Genomic DNA, 20,705 nt, shown 5'->3' on the forward strand with positions numbered 1-20,705 from the left:
CCATGAGAACTCCCTGTATTTTTGAAATCAGAGGTCTAAACCCTTTCCTTCCTAAAAAATATAAATTTAGAAATAATTTCATTATAAAATATTGTTATCTCCTCGGGTGGCCCTGAAAGAGAAGGAAAAAAGGCCTAAAATGTGAAATTTATCACAAATAAATGTAATCACAAACTAAATTATTGAACTAATTCAGGTAGTAACACCAAAATATGGGAAATAATTGTAAGAATGGGTAAAAAAATTACCTTCTACACAGATGAATTTATTTCTCCACTCAACACCATCAGGTCTTGGAAGGGCTTTGGCTTCACGAACTGAAATCATTTTGTTGTTCCAGCTAAAAGAAGAAAAATATTTTTTGTTAATCAAGTGAAATATATTTTTTTTCAAGTAAAAACATTCTCTTCCTCACACCCGATGCTTCATAGTGACATGGAAGTGATTCTAGGCTCTTAAAGGCTACACCAGTCACGTAGATGTTCTAGCAGTTTCTATCACGTTGGGAAGGTTTCAAGTGCAGTCCCAGTAATAAACTATGATTCCTTTCTGAGGACCAGCCTAGCTAAGTAGTGAAGCTAATCAGCAGGAGGCTGGCCTTCTGGTTACGAGTTCTGTGGCCAAGGCCACCCATGGAAAAATAAAATGTAGAAAATGACCATCAGTCCCATGGGGCCCTATTTCTGTTTCTGCAGTGAGAATGGCAAAGAAAGGATGAAAAGGGTGCTAAAAATTACATAGATTTAGATAATTTTTAAACAGTAAATTAACTCTTGGTACTTTAATGTGAGATCCCTGTTCAAAACTGAAGCATAGCAATCTTAGCATTGTTGCTATAAATGAAACCAGAAGACAAAATGAAGTTGTAGCTTTATTGGAAGGACCTCCTTGGAGAGATAAAGGAATTTTCAGCATCATTTTTACTGTGGAGAGATAAAAAACAACAAACAAGATGATCAACTCATCTTGACGTGTTTCAAGTATTGGCAAAAAGACAACCAGAATAACTGCAGTTTAGGAGATTGCAGCTATTTCACAGATAAGAAAAAAAAAAGAATTTCTATTAAAAAAACTCAAAAAGTACTTGCAAATAAAGTTAATATATGTATATTTTAATACTTGGTGACTTCAATGCAAAGATGGGCAGGCAAAGAATGGCGAAAAATAGGTTACAAATATGGTTCGGTGGTAAGAAGTAAGTGAGGACAAAGGCTTGGAGAAGCCACAGACCTACATATCCTGAGCATTGTCTTAAAGGAGAGAGATGAGAGACACTGGTGAATACATCACTAAATATGAGAATGATTATATTTTAAAGTACAGGGAACAACTCACTGAAGTGAGTCATTCTGAATTAGCTATGTACAATCAAACTCATTAGGGCAAAGATAAACATAACCACCAAATGAAAAGAAACAACAAAGATAAAAAGATATGTCACATCACTAAGGCAACTACAATCTGACCTACTTAAACAAGTTACTAGGGACAGACTTGTGATTTCATTGCTATAGCAAACTCCTGATGAGAAAATATTATACCAATGTAGGTCAGAACCATTTGTGCAACTTCTAATCACAGAGAGTTACCTAGAGCACTGAGAAGCTAAGTGACTTGCCCAGGCTCATGCACCCAATATTTATCAGAGGTAGAACTTGCAACAAGGTTTCTTCCTGGCTCTAAGTCCATCTCTCCAACCACTACAGCACATCCACTTAAACAAGTTGCTAGGATAAAGCTGGCGGAGTAAAGGCAGCAACCCAGCTGAACTCTCCAAAATTTTTCTCCAAACAACTTAAAACTCTTCAAATTAAATTTTGCAGTGGAAGAACCAACAAAAGGTCAAAGTGAGATATTTTTCCAACCTAAGACAACTTAGGAGGTCAGCAGGAGAGGTCTGTGATACCAGGGTGGGAGTCTAGACCAGGGGCTTCAACAACAACACAAGGGCTGGCCCTGGTGACAGTCACGATAGCAGCTGCAACAGTAGTGGTGGCGGCAGCGGCAGCAGCAGCAGCTTCAGGAACTCTTAGTAGAGAGGTGTTAAAAGGGCTGGACAACTGGTCAGAAAGAAAGTATATGGAGCCAGCTGTTGGGACTGAGTGCAGTGGGCACTGACTGGCAACTCTACTGCCCAGAAGTTGTTCTGGGTCAAAGTTCCACAGTAGAGAAGAGCACTTGTGGTCAGCCACAAAGAAGCAGAGTCCCTGGTCACAGTTCCAACACTAAGAGGAGTGCTAGTACTTGTGACTGCAGGGGAGCAGGACCCTTCCTGAGTAAAGACCAGAGTGTAGACCAATAGAGCAGTAACCACACCTTTCTCCAGATCATACCACACTGGAAGTACTGAAAAATTTTCAGAGCAAGTTCTGAAAACAGCAGCATGAAAAAGCCTGAAGCTTGAGATAGTGCCTCCTCACCCCAGGTGATCTGAGCCCAACTTGAACATAAAGTTCAAAGTCAAGAAATAGGCTGGAAAAATGAACAAACCAAAAAGAAAAAAAACTTGACCATATGATGACAGGGAAGACCAAGACATAAACACAGAAGAAAACAGCAATGTGAAAACAACTATAACCAAAGCCTCAAGGAAAAGTATTAACTGGACCAAAGCCCAAAAAGAAGTCCTGGAAGAGTAAAAGTGATGGAAGGAAAATTGGAAAAGAAATGAGTGTGATGAAAGAAAATTATGAAAAGAGAATTAACAGCTTGGTAAAAGAGGCACAAAAAGTACTAAAGAAAATAACACCTTAAAAATAGAATTAGCCTAATGGTAAAAGAAGTTCAAAAATTCCCTAAAGAAAAGAATTTCTTAAAAATCAGAATTGGGCAAGTGGAAGCTAATGATTCCACAAGACATCAAGATATAGGATAAAGAGAGAGACAGAGAAGGATGGAGTAATAATAACAGGAAATGTGAATGGGATGACCTCAACCATAAAATGGAAATAAATAGCAGAATGAATTAAAAACCAGAATCTAACAATATGTTGTACACAAGAGACATAGTTGAAACAAAAAGCCACATACAGAGTTAAAATAATGGACTGGAACAGAATCTATTATACTTCAGCTAAAGTAAAAAGGACAGAGGTAGGAATAATGATCTCAGATAAAACAAAAGCAAAAACAGACCTAATTAAAAGAGATAATCAGGGTAACTACAATATGCTAAAAGGTACCACAGACAATGAAATAATATCAAAAAAATTTTTACATAAATTTCTCTGCTAAAGACCTTATTTCTCAAATATACAGAGAACTGAGTCAAACTTATAAAAACTAAAAGCCATTCCCAATTGATATATGGTCAAAGGATGTGAACAGGCAGTTTTCAAAAGTAGAAATCAATCTATCGTCATATGAAAAAATGCACTAAATCACTACTGATTAGAGAAACCAAATTAAAACAATTCTGAAGTACTACTTCACATCTGTGACAAATGACAAATGACAAATGCCAGAAGAGATGAGGGAAAACAGGTATACTAATAAACTGTTGGTGCCATTGAGAACTGGTCCAAACTTTCTGGTGAACAATGTGCATATCTTTGACCCAACAATACCACTGCTAGGTTTGTACCCAAAAGAGATCAAAGAAAAAGAAAAAGGAATTATATGTTCAAAAATATTTATAGCAACTGTTTCAGCGGTAGCATAGAATTGGAAATTGAGGAGATGCTCATCAACTGGGGAACAGCTGAACAAGTTGTGGCATATGATTGTGATAGAGTACTACTGTACTAACAAGGTGGGTGGTTTCAGAAAAAAAAACATGGCAAGGCCTATATGAACTGATGCAAAGTGAGAAGAACCAAGAGATCACTGTGTACGATAAAAGCAATGTTGTAATGATAATCAGAAAATGATCTAAGACAATTCCAAAGGACTCATAATGAAAAAATGTGATCCACCTCCAGAGAAAGAAATGATGAACTCTGCAAACAGAAGCATACTTTTCTTGTTTTGGAGTTGGGTTGTTTGTTTTTTTTTTTTTTGCTTTCTTCTTTTTTTGTGATATGGCTAATATGGAAATATGTTTTGCATGATTTCACATGTATAATTGGTATCATTTTGCTTTGTTGTCTTAGTGGGTAGGAAAGGGTGGGAGGGAGAGAATTTGCAACTCAATTTAAATAGAAAATAAGGCTTAAGATAAATAATAAATTGAAAATAAATTTTTAAAGTAAAAAAAAAAAACCAAGCTGCTAATGCCTAAAAATAGTACACAAGTGAACGAACAGACACTGACATAATCAACAATTCCTAAGTTTAATCAATGTAAATAAATTCCCTGGAAGAAAACAAAGCCTAGAAACTGACTCATCCCCAAATAACCTCTTTACTCAGTAGGCATGGCAGCCCAAGGCAACATTGTTTTAGAATGTAAACTAACATATTCTAATCAATATACTCTAATCAAATCCTCTTATTTTTAGAAATGAACAAACTGAGGCTTTGTCAATTCTACCTCTGCAATATTTGGCTCCTCTACACCACTAACACCAGCCTCTAATTAACTCTTTCATGGACTTAGTGGAGGGAATCTGATTTTAAAAGTCTGAAGACTACTGTAGAGCGGTTTTTTTGTTAAAGAGTATCTTTTCCTTACACATTTCTTCAACAAGGATACCCTCATTGTGTATACAGATTACACTTACAGATATTTGGTAAAATTGGGAAAGTAGGTATATGGGTTGATTCTCTGAGAGAGAGAGTGTGTGTGGGGGGGAGGAATAAGAGGGAGATGAGGAAGAGGGAGGTGGCACAGCAGATAGAGCACTGGCCCTGCAGTCAGAAGGACCTGAGTTCAAATCTAGCCTCCAACACTTATTAGCTGTGTGACCCTGGGCAAGTCACTTAACTCCAACTGCCTCAAGAAAAATTTCCCAGGATGGAACAAAATGGCTACAGAAATTCATGATATACATTAATATCCATTTCCTATACTTCCTTTTAAAATATTTTTGTACTCCTTAGTTTTATTCAAATCACTAAAACCTGAAACATGACGCAAATATTCTCACCTTTCAAGATTTAAAATGCAGTAAGTATCCTTAGCTCGTATCTACCTAAAACTAATAAATTCTTCAACAAAACATACTGGCCATAAGGCTCAAATTTAACAAGCTAGTCTAACCTCAGCTAAAGAATACTGCCACATGGAAACCTCTAGCTAATATTCTATAATTACTGTGTATAATTCACCAATAAATTTTGAGATGTTTTGAAAAAGAATGAACTTTTTAATATATGAAGATGAGAATTCTTTGAATGAGAACAAAATCATCCATTTTACATATATATACACAAATATATACTCACATATATATAAATACACACAAGCGTCACCATTAACACTGTACTTGAATTAAATGAGTTAACTAGTACATTTTTTTTTTATAAATCTCTTCCGTCACAAATTCACTCACATCAATTTTTTCCATTTCAGACAATCAGAGCCCAGCAGGCAAGACTCAGATAGTTCCTTTCTGTACAGAACTAAACTCTGGTTCACTAATATATGGTTTTGGAAGACAATGAATATCTAAGAAATGCTTAAACTAAGTATTATTACTAGAGAGAGTATTCCTCTCCCTTCTCCATCCCAGAAGGATTTTTCAAAACAAAATCATATCAAAAGAATACTTTCTTCTCCAGTTAGTAGCCTATTCTTTTATGGACAAAAATGTCACTGTCTTTTGATGTTACTGAGCAACTGCATACCAGAATTCTATATAATAAAACTACTTTTTAAAGAGTTATACTGAAAAAAAAACTTTAAAATATTGTTGTTATATATGAAAATTCACTTTTTTTTCCCCTTTAACATGTGCGCTTTTATTTGAACTGATCTTAAGTCAGTGTACAGGTAAAGCTCCTCCCCTCCCCCAAGTACTGGCACCAATCTCATAAAACTCAAAGGGAAACTGTAAAGTCTTTATTCACATCTATGTTGGGGGCAGGGAGGGAATTTAGGGGGCCATTCAATATAGCTGACAATTTTTTAAAAAGTAACAAGTATCAAGGTGGAAGATATAAAAAGTTTATTTTTTTTAAAGGATTACATAATTTACATGTAAAGCAATACTAGTACTTTCCCCCCTCCCTCCAATCTGGATTTTTGTTACGTAGCTCCTTTGCTCTAGCAGAGGACAGCGTTCACAGAGGCTTGGAACTCTGTAGCAATGCATTATACAATATTTGGAATGACTATTAAAAAAAACAAAAAAAAAAACCAAATGTACAATCAAAGTCCTGAAGATGCACTGTAGAACTTTGGGGATGTTTACCTCCAACATACTTTGACTGCTCATCACCTTTACTGGTCCAGTTTTTAAATCCTGAGGCAAGCACCAAAAAACAAAACAAAACAAAAAAAACAAAGCCATGCCAATCTCATCTCCCTTTTTGGGCAATTATGTCATACCCTTTGACAAAAGAAAAAAAAAACAATTTAAAAAAACCACAAACAGTCCATTTAGAACCATTTACAGTGGACAGTCGAGGGCCCAGATTCATCATACTCCTGCTTGCTGATCCACATCTCCTGGAAAGTGGAAAGAGATGTTAAGATGGAGCCTCCAATCCAGACAGAGTATTTGCACTCAGGTAGGGCAATGATCTTGATTTTCATTGCGCTGGGAGCTAGGGCTGCAATCTCCTTCTGCATCTGTCAGCAATGCCTGGGTACATGTGGTACCACCAGACAATAAGGTATTGGCGTACAAATCCTTACACTTGTCAACATCACACTTCATGACTGAGTTGAAGGTAGTTTCGTGGATTCCACAGAAAGATGTTTGGAAGAGAGCTTCTGGGCATCGGAACCTCTCGTTGTCAATGGTGATAACCTGACCATCAGGGAACTCATAGCTCTTTTCCAGAGAGGAGCTAAATGCAGCAGTGGCCATCTCCTGCTCAAAGTCTAGGGTGACGTAACATAGCTTCTCCTTGACATCACACACGATTTCCCTCTCAGCTGTGGTAATCAAATTGTACCCTCTCTCAGTCAGGATCTTCATGAAGTAATCCATTAGATCACAGCCAGCCAGATCCAGATGGAGGATGGCGTGGGGAAGGGCATAACCTACATAGGTGGGCACAGTGTAGGTTACACCATTACCAGAGCCCAACACAACACCAGTGGTACAACCAGAGGCACACAAGCACAGCATAGACTGGATAGCAATGTACATGGCTGGGGTGTTGAAGGCCTCAAACATAATCTGAGTCATCTTTTCTCTGTTGGCTTTGGGGTTCATGGGGGCTCTTCAGGGGCCACACGGAGCTCATATAGAAAGTAAGATGCCAGATCTTCTTCATGGCATCCCAGCTGGTGACAATACCTTGTTCAATGGGGTACTTCAGGGTCAGAATACCTGTCTTGCTCTGGGGCTCATCCCCCACGTGGCTGTCTTTCTGGCCCATACCTACCATCACTCTGATGTCTAGGGTGCTCAACAATGGAAGGGAAGACAGCTCGAGGGGCACAGTTTTCTGCAAAGCCAGCTTTGAACATTCCAGAACCATTATCAACCATGTCATCATCCATGGCGAACTTTGGAGTTCCATGGCAAGTTTAAACCCTTGAGAGAGAGAGAGGAGGTGGTGCCATACCTGGAGGCAGTGGGGAGGCAAGTGCATGCTGGGTGGAAGAGCTCACAGCTACTCATGAAATTCACTTTTTGAAGCAAACCAAAGTTGTTATAATTGGGATAGCCAGTGTTCGTGAACATATCCAAGTTTTTGTCTCTCCTTTAATTTCTTAGTGTAAAAGCATTACCTCACCACCACCACCACCACCACCCCACCACCCCCAGCTTAGCCCCTTAAAAAGCAGCTAGTTAAAAACAGGCTTATTTTGGAAATCAAAAAAAAAGAACTAAAGTGAACACACACACACACACATGTGTGTGTGTATGTGTGTATATGTATGTGAGCGTGTGTGTGTATGTATATACACACAAATTTTTGGTTGACTCACAGAACGAAAAATACATTTCACTTCTTTTAAAGTATGTCATGGAACTGAAAATTAGACAAAATTCAATACTGTTTTACAAAGCACTCATTTCTGAACCAATTATACAAAAACATTTTCAGAACAAATTTACAACATTGAATTATACAAGAGTCAATAAATATAAAATGTATGACTTACTCAAATTCTGTGGCATAATATTTGAGGAAGCCCAATAGCAGGTCCCCAAGAGCTGACCCATTCTTTGAGAGGTAAGGAGGAATGGTATGTGGAGCTTGATGTACAAGGTGCAGCTGCATAGAAGAACTAAAGGATTCCTGTCAAAATGAAAAGGAAAAAACATATAGCAATTTGTAATACACACAACTCATGGGCTTCATGTAATCTGATCTAAAGTATTTTGGAGAAAACACAGGTGATGTTTTATCTTACATGTCTTAATTGTGATCTCTTCTCTGCCACAAATAACATAGAATTTGGGGATTTGAGAAGACATTTCCAATTCAATTTTTCACCAAGGTTTTGGCAGTCGTCTTTAGTACAGCCTAGGAACCATTCTATAAAAGGCACTACTAACGTTGAAGGGTCTTTACCACTATATATAGACAAAACTTTATTCACGTGTAACTGAGACTTACATAAAACATGTTTTGTTTCTGGTAAAGGTGATAAAAATCTGCTGTATTTGCTTTGAAATGTTCTATAAATTCTATTCTAGCCATCTAAAAATAGTGTTCAGAATTCCTTAATTAACTTTAGATTCCCTTGTAACCCAGATCACACTTTGGAAAATAAGTATTTTATAGTGTCACATACAAGGGCTATCCACACTATGCATAGAGGATAAAAATATTCTTCTCTTCTCACTAGGATGACATGACTAAAATAAGTTAAGAAGCAACATCAGAGTTTGAGTAAAATTCCCAAATTCTCTCTAGTAGGAGATCAGTAAATTAGAGCTAAAGATATCAACTCAAAATGTCAGTTACCAAATAAAGGCAAAGTAAGCACATTTAAAATGAAATCTGAAATTCTAAGATGAAATGATAAAGGTAAATATATTTAGTTTGGTGTCATACACAAAATAGGACCTCAAAATCATTAATATTGAAAAATTAAGGTACAATAAAATAAAGCACACATCTATAGCATTGCCAATCTTTTCTAACTAATAAGAAATTAACAAGTTTTCTTCAGAACAAAGTTCCTTATCAGCCATAATTTGCAATGAGAAAGAGGGAGAAGGGAAGAGAAGAAAAAAGGAAGGAAACAAGCATTTATTAAGCACCTATGTTACAGGCACTTTGCTAAATGTTTTACAAATATTATCTATTTGACTCTGACAACAACTTTGGGAGGTAGTTGCTGTTATTATTCCATGAGGAAACTGAGGCAGAGGTGAAGTGACTTGTCCAGGGTCACACAGAATTAAAGTATCTGAGCCTGGATTTGAATTCAAGTCTTCCTGACTCCAGGACCAGTGCTCTATCAATTGCAAAAGAGTCAGTCTCAGAGTAATAAAGTCTTTTGACATTTATTATGTGACCTTGAGTGAGTCACTCTCAGGTCTTCAGGTAAATCTTTCAGTCTATGTAAATGTTGGAGTAGGCACAGATCTGTATTGGTAGAGGAAGCTTCCTGGCTGGGAGTTTTTTATACCAATGAAATAACAGGTATAATCCATCTAAAACTGATGCTAATTTGAGTCCATCAATGTTATCAATAAACATAAAATTGTAAGATTTGAATACAAACAAAAGACAAGAAACTGCAAAATAAGATATGAAGAACTATGATCCCTAATCTATTTAAATACTGTAAGACCTTGAGGGAATGATTTATTTGTTCAAGGTTCCTATCACAAAAGGATACTCAGGGATACTGCTTGTTTTCATTGCTATATGGATAAAAGATCAAGAAAGAGTCACTAAGCAACAAGGTGTAAAGATCCAATAATCCCCTCTAAAACCCTGCCAGATATTAAAGTCAAGCTCACTGGTAGTTCAGTTTCTAGAATCTAATCTTTTCCTCTTAATTTTTTTTTTTTTTGCATTTTCCAGTTTTCTAGCATCTTGGCAATTCTCAAGGGTCCCTCAAAGAATACTGCATTCAGATATTAAGGGCCTATTTCCTGCAAAGTACTGATAGACTCTAAATATATACAAAGATACGTCTATAAGAATAAGACCTGTCATTTCTGTAAGTGGTAAATGATTCTTCTGAGTCGAGTGAGAAAAATCACTTAAAACAACTGTGTCCTTTCTTATATCATCTGTCTCTTAAACATGTTCGTTCTAACCCGAAGACTGTAACAGAGAAGATGGAAACAAAAAGTGGGAATTGAGTAGCATAGATTTCTTTTTATCATCTGCTGCAAGCAGTGGGCATATCCCTTCCTTGTTCTTTGTCCTCTAAATATACCTAAATAAGTAATTTTTGTTATCCTTAAAGATTTTTAAAAACATAACCCACCTAAATCTGGCCTTTTGTCTTCCTCTTTTCATAGGACCACATTACTTTTTTGGAGTAATTATGATTATATCCCCTTACTCCCAAACTACTTAGTATTTAATTACTTTTTCTATGTATATATGTACTTATTAACATATTTAAGCTATTTTGTACTTTCTTGCTATTAGAATGTCAGCTCGTTCTGACTAGGAATTGTTTCATTCTTTGTACCTATATCCCCAGAGCCTAACACAATAGGCACATGGAAGGCACTTAATTAAAACTTAATTGATTGCCTCTCTTTTAATCTGATATGACCATGGGCTCTTTATACAGCCCCTAGCAAATGACATCTGTCACTTAAAAGAAAAACATACTTCTTTTTTAAACTTTCTTTTTCTTGGGTTTGTTATTTTGTTTTTTGGTCTGTGTTTTTTTCACAACATGACCAATAGGGAAATGTTTTGTATGACTGTACACTTAAAACCAGTATCAAATTGCCTGCCTTCTCAATGAGGAGGAAGTTTAGGAAGAGAATTTAGAAATCACAATTTTAAAAAGTGAATGTTAAAAATTGTTTGTACATATAATTTTGAAAGAAAAATAAAATATTTAAACTTCAAAGAGCTACATAAATGCTAGGAATGATTACTGCTAATTCCATTATTGAGTATGCCCTTGATTCGGGTAAAAATGACCCATAAGGATTTTGTATAGTGGTTAGTAGCTAGAGATCTTCTCTTGATTACTTTTTAAAGACATTAATAAGGTCTGAGATTTTTTTCCTGTCTTTGGTATGTGTATTCCTTCAAAATATCTTGTATCAGGCCCTCAACACCCTCACAATTCTATCACCTTCAAGATGAACTACCTCTATGCTTTCTTGATCCAAGCTAGCTGCTTTTCCTATCTTTGTTTTCTTCAACATTATTTCTACCTATTTAAATAAGTATGTTTGGCAAGTCATATTAGGATCCTAGTGCGGTAGAACACCCATATTTGATGGAGAAAAAATTTGTTCTAAGTGGTTTTTTAAAATATTTTTTCATTTTTCTTATGTTTGTAGTCCTCTTTCCATCTTTATCCTTGAATGACCTTGGAATGACTGGATGGATGGCTGTCTTGCCAGACTTTCTCTAAACTGGTTTTTACCATCCACTGCTGCTCTTTGCATTATGAGGTAATACTGCTCGTAATCATCCATCATCTTTCTTTATAAGACTAAACAAATAGTTCACATTCTATCCCACTGTTGCTTTTTGGAAGCCACCTCTCTCCATCTGATTAATAAGTAAGACATAGTAAGGTGCCTTCTGGATTTTTATCCTTACTGTGACAATTAATTTACACTAAGTAAACTTCTAGATGAAATTACTTTATAGTTGGTCATTTCTGCTGTACATTTCCCATTTTTTATTTTCAGCTACTTGTCTAAATAATTCCAGATTAAATCACTGCATGCAGGACCTTTTACTCATTATTCTTTCTTCTTCTTTTACTTATTTCAATCTTAGCTCTAATCTAACTGCACACAGACTGCTTATTCAGGGATAAAGCCCACATCAATAAAAAGTCTTTCCTGTCCAGTAAGATATATTTTTTATAGTATTAATTGGTAGCTGCCATATCCAGTGCCTACTAATTTTTTTCAAAGAAAGTATCTATAATCTAAAAGGTGAAGCTTCTGTGTAAACTCATTTCTTCTTGAACCATATTTTCCCATACATTTTTCCCTATTCTCACATTTTTCCGCCTTTAAATCAACAAGCATCAGAGTATATGTTGACTTGACATGAAGGATCTTACCAACTTCTTCATCACCCTATTGAGTACTGGCTGCACCTTCATTCATTCTTCTTGGCTAACTGGCCAAGGCAGGAGAATCTTTGCTTCCTGTTGCCAGTTCCAGGTTCTTTCTCTTCCACTGAGGTTCACGTCTACTCATATCTACCACAATCAAAAGCCTGGTAACTGTTACCTACAGACAACCACCCCCCAAGTCATTCTCCCTCCTTCCTAATGAGTTCAACTCCTGCCTCACAATTTTTCTTTCTTTCCCAATGACTGCCCTGATTAACTAGAGGACTTCAACATAGATACTGATTCTCCCTCAAATACTCTAACCAATCAATTCCTCAAAACCTACTCATTTCCCATGAGCTAGTACTCCAACTTACCTTAACCACACACAAAGATGGCCATACCCTCAAGCTTGCCAACACTCACAAATGTACTACTTCAACATTCAAGAATTTCCAAACCTCTTTCTCTGACTATGATTACTCACCTCTAATCTCAGCCTCTCAATTCTCTCTCAGGCCATCTCCCCTACACTAATCACTTTCCTCTCTTCCCCATCTTGACTCCCAGATGAATCAATTCATCTCTACAGCATCTTTTCTTGTATCCCTAGCCCCCTTTTCATTTTACTGATTACACCTAGCCAAGCCTCAGCCTTTTATTTACCACCTTCACTCCTCTATATGTGCTACTGAATTAGCATAGACAAAATGATGTAACCATTCTGCTACTAATCCTATTATATCTCCCCCATCAACTCACTATCCTGCTCTCTCCACAATGGCTCCTCCAAATCTTTTTATTCCTCCTCAAACTTCTCATGTATCCCCCTCCCCTTACTCTCTCAGATAAGAACCTTGCCTCATATGCAACAGAAAAAATTGAGGCCATTTACCATGAACTCTCTCTTCTCCATTATTCCTTATTTCCCATTACTCGGACGCCTTCTGCCATTATCTCCTCCTTCACCCCTGTCTCACGTGATGAAGTGTCCTTACCCCTTACCAAGGCTAACCCCTCTCTCCAGTTGCTAGTACCTTCCCTCACTAACCACAATGTTTACTTTGTGTGTCTGTATACATACACGTACGTACTTTCCCCCCTAACAAAATGTAAGCTCATTGAACATAAAATTCTTCCCATTTTGTACTTTTATCTCAAATGCCTAGCAGAAGACCTGGCACATAACAAGCATTTAATAAATGCTTACTAAGTGACCAATTGACAGGGATCATTTCCAGCTCTCTTCCAGTTTACAATCCAATGACATATTGTGGTGCTTTAGTATACAGATACCTGAAATTATAAGAATCTTTCCAAGCAATATTTGAATTTATGGGACAGCTTGTCCACACCTCCATCATAATAGATCTGAGCATTCTTCTACTGCCTCCGTTTTCAGTTTAAAGCCTTTTGATAAGATAGGCAAATTTCTCAGCAAATTGTTCACAATTAAATGCACTCTGTCCCAGGACATCATTCTGGTATCCTACACTATGATTCAAACCCCTTCAATTACTCCTTATGTCTCATCTGTTAATTTTTAATATCTTCCATTCTTTTTCAAAGTTCCAACCTTTACTTCAAAGAAGTAGCAAAAAACACAATCTGCATTTCAAAATTCTTCATTTTACCACCTTGAACTCTGACGTCACTATAACTACTTTCCAGGTTTTTTCTGGAGGTTCAGTACAGTTCATCATTATTTTTCAAAGGGTAATGGTTGTGAGCCCTCAATTATATCTAGCATGCTTGAGGAAAAGAATATACCTCTAGATTGGCCATGTCAGATCTAAAAATGGATGCTTCCACATTGCTTGACAAGAAATCATTAACAATTATGACTACTCTCATTTCTAGAACATTAATAGTATCCTTGCACTTTCACACAGCTGTAGAGCCTCCTTGGTGCTCTGTAACAGAAGTAATCCTGACTTCTTAAAAAATTGATTCATCCTCCATGTAAAGAGTCTCATACCTCTTATATCTAGGAGTTCAGAGTTTCTTTTCATTCTTTTGAGCTTCAACTAATGGTACAGTGAAAAGAATGTTGGGTTTGGAGTCAAGAGGACTTCGGTTCAAACCCCAGTTCTGCTACTTATTTGTTTTATTACCTTAGGCAACTTCTCTGTACTTCAGTTCCCCCATCCAGAAAATGAGAGGACTATATTGTATAATCACTAGTCCTTCTAGCTCTGTCTATAATCCTATGATCCTTTCTTCTCTAAGTCACATTTTTCTTCTTTCTTTCATTGCTGTTTTTTGGCTAGGCAATCAGGGTTAAGTGACTTGCCCAGAGTCACACAGTTAGTAAGTGTCAAGTATCTGAGGCTGGATCTGAACTCAGGCCTGCAACTCCAGGTCTGGTGATCCATCCACTGCGCCACCTAGCCACCCACATTCTTCTACTTTCAATATATTTGACAACAGTTTTAATTCTTGTTGTCCTCAGAATTTTTTTCTTCCTGCCTTCTTTCATACTTTTTCTTCTATTCCTCCAGACTCTCTTTCATTTCTGTGTATCTGAATTTCCAACAGTCTGTATATTTGAGTTCCCAGTCTTTTGTTCTCTCTGTTGTTTCTTTGGTGTGGGTTACCATGATGGATTCAAGTCTTTCTGCTCTGTCAATTATTTCTGCTGTGCAGGCCATAAATTCTGTTTTCACAATTCTTATTTTTCTCTTACAACATTCAGGAAGATCCTACTGTGGTTCCATGCTCCCTTGGGAATTCACTGGGTCCTCTACCTCATCAGATACTAATTCATTTCATTTTCCTTTGTCTTATAATATTTATTCATGGGTGTCTGGAATCATTTAGAAGATCTGGAGACCATCTATCCTTTTGTTACTATCTTTCCTGTTGGTCTCTCTGCCTATGCTTAAGATATTTAAGTAAGTTTTCTTCTTTCTGAGATTTCTGGTAATTTCAGTCTTTTTTCCTTATTAATCCCCTATAGTTCAGGGAACTCTGATAGCAGTTTCCTGGAGCCTGCCCTCAAAGCTGTCTCTGTCTCCTCCCATGCTGGGCTATTCACATTTCACTGGCCTTAGTCTCTGCTCCTATTTAGAGGACTGGGGCAAGGAGTAGACCAGGGAAAAAGATACAGAATGACAGAACTAGTCCCAGTTGGATATTGGTCTCCTTGCTTCAGGCCTGGTGGACCCACATACACACTGGATCCTACTCCATTTCTATCCTCAGTCCTCTTAGTACTGAGTATTCAGAGACCAACTACTATTCCAGCACAAAGAGTTACCACAATGCCAGACAGAGCAAGCTCTTGCCTTCTGGGTAAGTGGATGGAGGTGTAAGGAGGGGAAGAGGCAAGGGCATATGCTTGCAGAATTGAGTTTTAAAGCAAGCCTGGCAGACCAAAGTGAGGTCTGGGGTGGGGAAGAGAGTGCAGTATGAGTGATTTAGGGATTAGCCTACTGTATTGTTTCTTCATTATGGATTTTGGTATCTTAGACCAGTAGTGTCAAACTCAAATACATCCCTGCTGGCCAAATACTGAATTAGAAAAACATATATTAGGATTATCTAAATTGTACAGTATTTTTATTTACTTGGTTAAGTATTTCCCAATTACATTTTAATCTGGTTCAGAGTTTGTTTGTGATAGGAGTTTGATACCTCTATCTTTAACCATCTGAAATAAGTGAAATTCTGAAGTTGCTTTATCTCTTGTGGCATAATACTTATTTTGGAGAGGTATGAGAAGTGGGGATCAGAGAAAACATCTACTTCTCCATTTTGTTGTTCATGTGGCCAGCAAGACCTGGTTTCCTTCATAGACTATTTCTTCCATCTTCTTCAAGCTCTAATAAACACTACTTAAATCATTTCACTTTATCCTCAAGCGCAAACATACCTAGAAACTATCTTCATCAGGAAGACAAACCATACTATGAACTCAAAAGCCCAACAGATCAATGAAACAATTTGCTCAATAATGCCTGAATGTCAAATAGATTATAATCTTTTGTGGTTCCCCTTGAAAACTTCAATGCTAAATGATACAGCAAGCTGCCTGTTTGCTATGATACTTAGCTCTTGGCTAAATATACGAGCAATTTAAAAAGGTTTCTGCATATATATTTATGAAGTTTAAGATATATGGTATCTTGTTAGTATAAATCTGTATTTTACCTTAAAACTGATTTTATTACTATATAATTCAGATTTTCTAAAATTTATTTACTTTCTTCTGTTTTCTATCAACATAAACAGCTTTCCAAAATGCATACTAATACTAGTACTCCCTGTGCTTGCAACTGCTATACTTACTTCCCCCCCCCCCAAATAAATAAAAAGCTTTCCAACAAGTCCCTCCATTTCTATAAAAATAAATAATCATATCCTAAAAGCCTGAGATTTGGGCAACTGGGTACCTTTTATTCTAAATTAAATATAGGAAGCTTATAATAAGGTCTAAGCTACTGTTTTTAAAAAAGGACATCTAGTTTAAAAATGTTTAAGTATTTCTGTCTGTATAGAAAGGACCAGACTAGATAATCCTTTGAAATTCATCCCAGAACCATTAGTCTATCTAGGAGATGAAAGCCATTACTAATTCAATGACGTTTTTTAATGACACCTATTAAAAATAACTATAAGTTATGTTTTGTTTAAAACTTGATTATTACTATATATAATGTTTATACCACAAAATATATCTATCCTATAATCATGAAAGTTATTAAAAAGCTTACTTAACAGGAATTTTTGTCTAGTTAAGTATTAATTACTTAAAATGTGTTTTCATTAATTTTTTTAAAAAATAAACTTGAACATAAACTAAAAAATTCATATTTGAAAGGTATAATCAAATCAACTGTATAGCTTGGGCAGGTCTGAGTTTTTAATAAGAGTAATACATTTAGTGAGTTCATTTTATTTGCATTTGAGAACTAAAAGTTTTCACAACTAAGCTTATAATGTTTAAAATATCTTTGTCAGTCCATCAGTCAACAAGAGTTTATTGAGAGTTTACAATATGCCAGTTTACAATACAGGATGCAGTTTACAATACTTTGGAAAATGCTGAGGATACAAAGAAAGGCAAAGACCATTCCTGCTCTCAAGGAATTCACATTCTAATGTGGAAGACAATAACTATACACATACAACACATGTAAAATAATCTCAGTTGAGAAGGCAAGAGACAGGATATGGAGCAGTATTCAAAGAACCGCAAGCAGACCTGGGTAGCTGGATTGTAGAATGCATGGAGGGGAAATAAAATGCAAGATGGCAAAGAAGGAAAAGGTAAGGTTGTAAAGATTTTTAAATGTCAAAGAGGATGCAGTTTAATAGGGAACCACTGGATTGGGCAGAGGGGAAGGTGAAAGAGAGTTATGTCCCCCTCTATGTTTTAGAAAAATCATTTTGGCAACCAAATGGCATGCGGATAGAGACAGGAGAAATATAAGGGAGGGAGACTTTTTAGAAGGGTACTGTGTGATAGTCCAGGTAAGAGATAAGGAAAGCCTAAGCCAGGATTGTAGTGATGAGTGGAGAAAAGGGAATATATAAGAGAGTTGTGATTTTAGAAACTGGATGGGGGTATTAAATTAAAAGTGATGATCTGAGAATGACACCAAGGTTGTAATCCTGGGCAACTGGGAAGATGTTGGTGCCCTCAATGGTAATAGGGAAGTTGGGAAGAAGTATTTGAGGAAAAAGATAAGTTATATATTTTAGAACCTGAAGAATATTCAGTTTAAGATGTTCAAGAAGCAGTTGGTGGCATAAGACTAGAAGCTCAGCAGACAAACTAGGGCTAGACATATTAATCTAAGTATTGTCTATGTAGCGATGATAATTGAATCCACAGGAGTGGAAGCCGACACTATCACCAAACTAGATAATACAGAAGAAGATAAGAAGGCCTGGGACAGATGCCTAGGTGTATCTATAGTTAATAGGGATCACACAGGTGAAGATCCAGCAAAGGAGACAGAGGAAGAACAGTCTGACAGGTAAAATCAGGAAAGAGTACTACCAAGAAAACCAAGAGAAGAAAGTATCCCAGGAGGAGAAGGTTGTCTACAGTTTCAAATGCTTAATTGAGATCAAGGAGGATGAACACTGAGAAAAGGCTACTGGATTTTGCAATTAAGATATCACTGGTAACTTTGAATAGGGCAGTTGCAGTAGAATCATGAAATCTAAGGGCAACTTGCAGAAGGATTAAGAAGATAGTAAGAAAAGAGGAAGAGGAGAGGAAGAAAAAGAGGAGAGAAGGAACAAGCACCTAGTTCATATGGCTTTCTCAAAGAGTTTTACCGAGAAGGGAAGGAATAATCCAATTATTATTTTCTCAAGATTAGTTTTATCTTATTACTATCTAATGTAATTGGTGAAATTAAGTGAAATATGGCAGAAAGAATGCTGAATCTGCAAACAAGACAGACCAGTATTAGAATCCTGCTTCTGATACTTGCTGCTACTTAAAAAGAGGCAGTCACTTAACTTCTCTGCTCCTCAGTTTCTTCATCTGTAAAATGGGAATAATATGTATAGTGCCAGGGTATATGAAACAATCTGCAAATTTTGAGAGCACACTACAGAAGTAACCTATTTTTATTATGGGAATCTTTTGAGAAAATTTCATGAGGCAAGGAATGTTCATCAGTGTCAAACAAAACAGAGCTCAAGGAAGATGAGGCTTTTAAACTTGCATAGGAGTTCACCAATGACTTTTACATAAATGTCAGCCTCTGTTAATTTTGTTATTATAACTTATAGTTTCTACAATATTTCTCTTACTTTTATGTCAGCATGAATGGCTTTTTTATAAAGCCAACAGCATTACAGCAGTAAAGGAAATCCAAGAATTATCCCAAAGTAAATTAAGTCTAAAAATACTAGAAAAGTCACATTAACTAGTCAAAATTAAGACATTAAAAATTGTATTAGCCATCTTAACGTTTGTATACTTAAACTTTTCTCTGACTTTATCTGCCTTCCTATAACAAATTACTTTGTCACTGTAGCACTAAACTTTCAGATTAACAAAGATTAAGTATAAAACTGCTACAATGTCACTTTGGACAATGTTTTCAGTTTACTGCCATTTCTTTTATATAGATTAAATGAGTACATGAATTATATTTTTGATGAATACTTCACATCTTACTATAAATTACCAAAAAAAAAAGAAAGAAAAATCAGTAATATCAACCAATTACCATAGTGAAATATTTCTGAGAAAAAATACATGATACATTTGGCAACAATTTGTTTTAAGAATATATAAGAGAAGTGTTGCTAAAAGGTACTCTCTCAACCTAATTTTTTAAAAATCCAATATTTTAAATAAAAAAGAGGATTCATTTAAAGGAACCCTTCCTTGAGCTCTTCTGCAAAGTGGAAAAACTTGTCTCTTTGGTTCGTAAGTCAAATCTTATATTAAAGCAAGATACAATTCTTTATGAATAAACAAATACACGAAGATAAAAGAAAATGGTGTACAGGAAAAACCCCAATTTAATGGATGTTATAATATTTGGTTTTGTAAGACCAAAGTAATTTTACTGTGTCAACAGACCACAACTACTGAATAAATTACAACAAATTTTAAGAAATAAAAATTCCGTATAATAGATACTTTCTTAATCATGCAGGAGTCAATTTCTATAGTACACTGTGGTTTTTACATTATTTCTTGGAAAAAAAGGAAAGAAAAGTGCTTTGTTTTAACACAAATAGAGGTTAGATGGAATTACTGGTATATTCCACTGTAATGTCGTAAACTGCATGCTTTGCTTTTCTATAATTATACTTCAGTGTTTATGAAATTTAAGATTAATACAACAAAACACTTAGTATATATGAGACATAAAATTATAACTTTTTCAGAGTTGAAAAGGGACCTTATGCTAATTAGTTTAATTCTCTCTTTTTACAGATGAGGGAAATAAGATCCAGAAAGGCAATGTACAAACTTAAGGGCACATAGGTAAGTTTAGAGCCCTGGTTTCTAGATTTCTAGTCCTATACATAATACTGCAATGTACTTGAGTTATACTCATTTAAGTCTCAGCCAAGGACAAGAATTATCAATAAGCAATCAACCTGTCAACATTGTGAGAAAATGTTATCAAAGAAATAAGCAAACATGGCGAGAAATTTATTTAGAGGTACTCTTCCTAATTTAAGATGGAACTTTAACATAAATGTTATTGGGGAGGGGGAGAGGTCTCAGTAGTTTCCCCAGGACCTCACTTACTTCTAAAAGTAAGTACCTATAAAGTAATTTTTGTTGCTTTATGTCAAATCAATAAGCATTTACATACAGCAAATACTTCAGCAGAATGAATTTATTTAGTGAACCCTCTACTATTGTACAGCTCTATTAATCTAACTTCTACCAACAAATATTCACATATACACATCATAATAACTGCTATTCACGATGACCCAAAAGAATAGCAAGAACTTGTGCCATATCAATTACTTGATA

The 20,705-nt window shown here is 36.0% G+C and overlaps 1 protein-coding gene and 1 pseudogene across 4 annotated transcripts in view; both read right to left on the bottom strand.

Moving 5' to 3' along the window:
- The window catches only part of TENT2 (terminal nucleotidyltransferase 2), a 115,690-nt gene that overhangs the window by 12,793 nt on the left and 82,192 nt on the right, over window positions 1-20,705 (bottom strand). For all 4 annotated transcript variants that reach the window (XM_036762649.1, XM_036762636.1, XM_036762642.1 and 1 more), the window contains 2 exons: window positions 8,165-8,301; window positions 249-340 (listed from right to left, as the gene is read on the bottom strand). In XM_036762649.1, the coding sequence (XP_036618544.1) occupies window positions 249-340; window positions 8,165-8,301 (229 nt within the window). The remainder of the gene's footprint in view (window positions 1-248; window positions 341-8,164; window positions 8,302-20,705) is intronic.
- On the bottom strand, window positions 6,482-7,555 carry LOC118852933 (annotated as a pseudogene).

The sequence above is a fragment of the Trichosurus vulpecula genome, chromosome 1 (assembly GCF_011100635.1).
Source record: "Trichosurus vulpecula isolate mTriVul1 chromosome 1, mTriVul1.pri, whole genome shotgun sequence".
Taxonomy (NCBI): Eukaryota; Metazoa; Chordata; class Mammalia; order Diprotodontia; family Phalangeridae; genus Trichosurus; species Trichosurus vulpecula.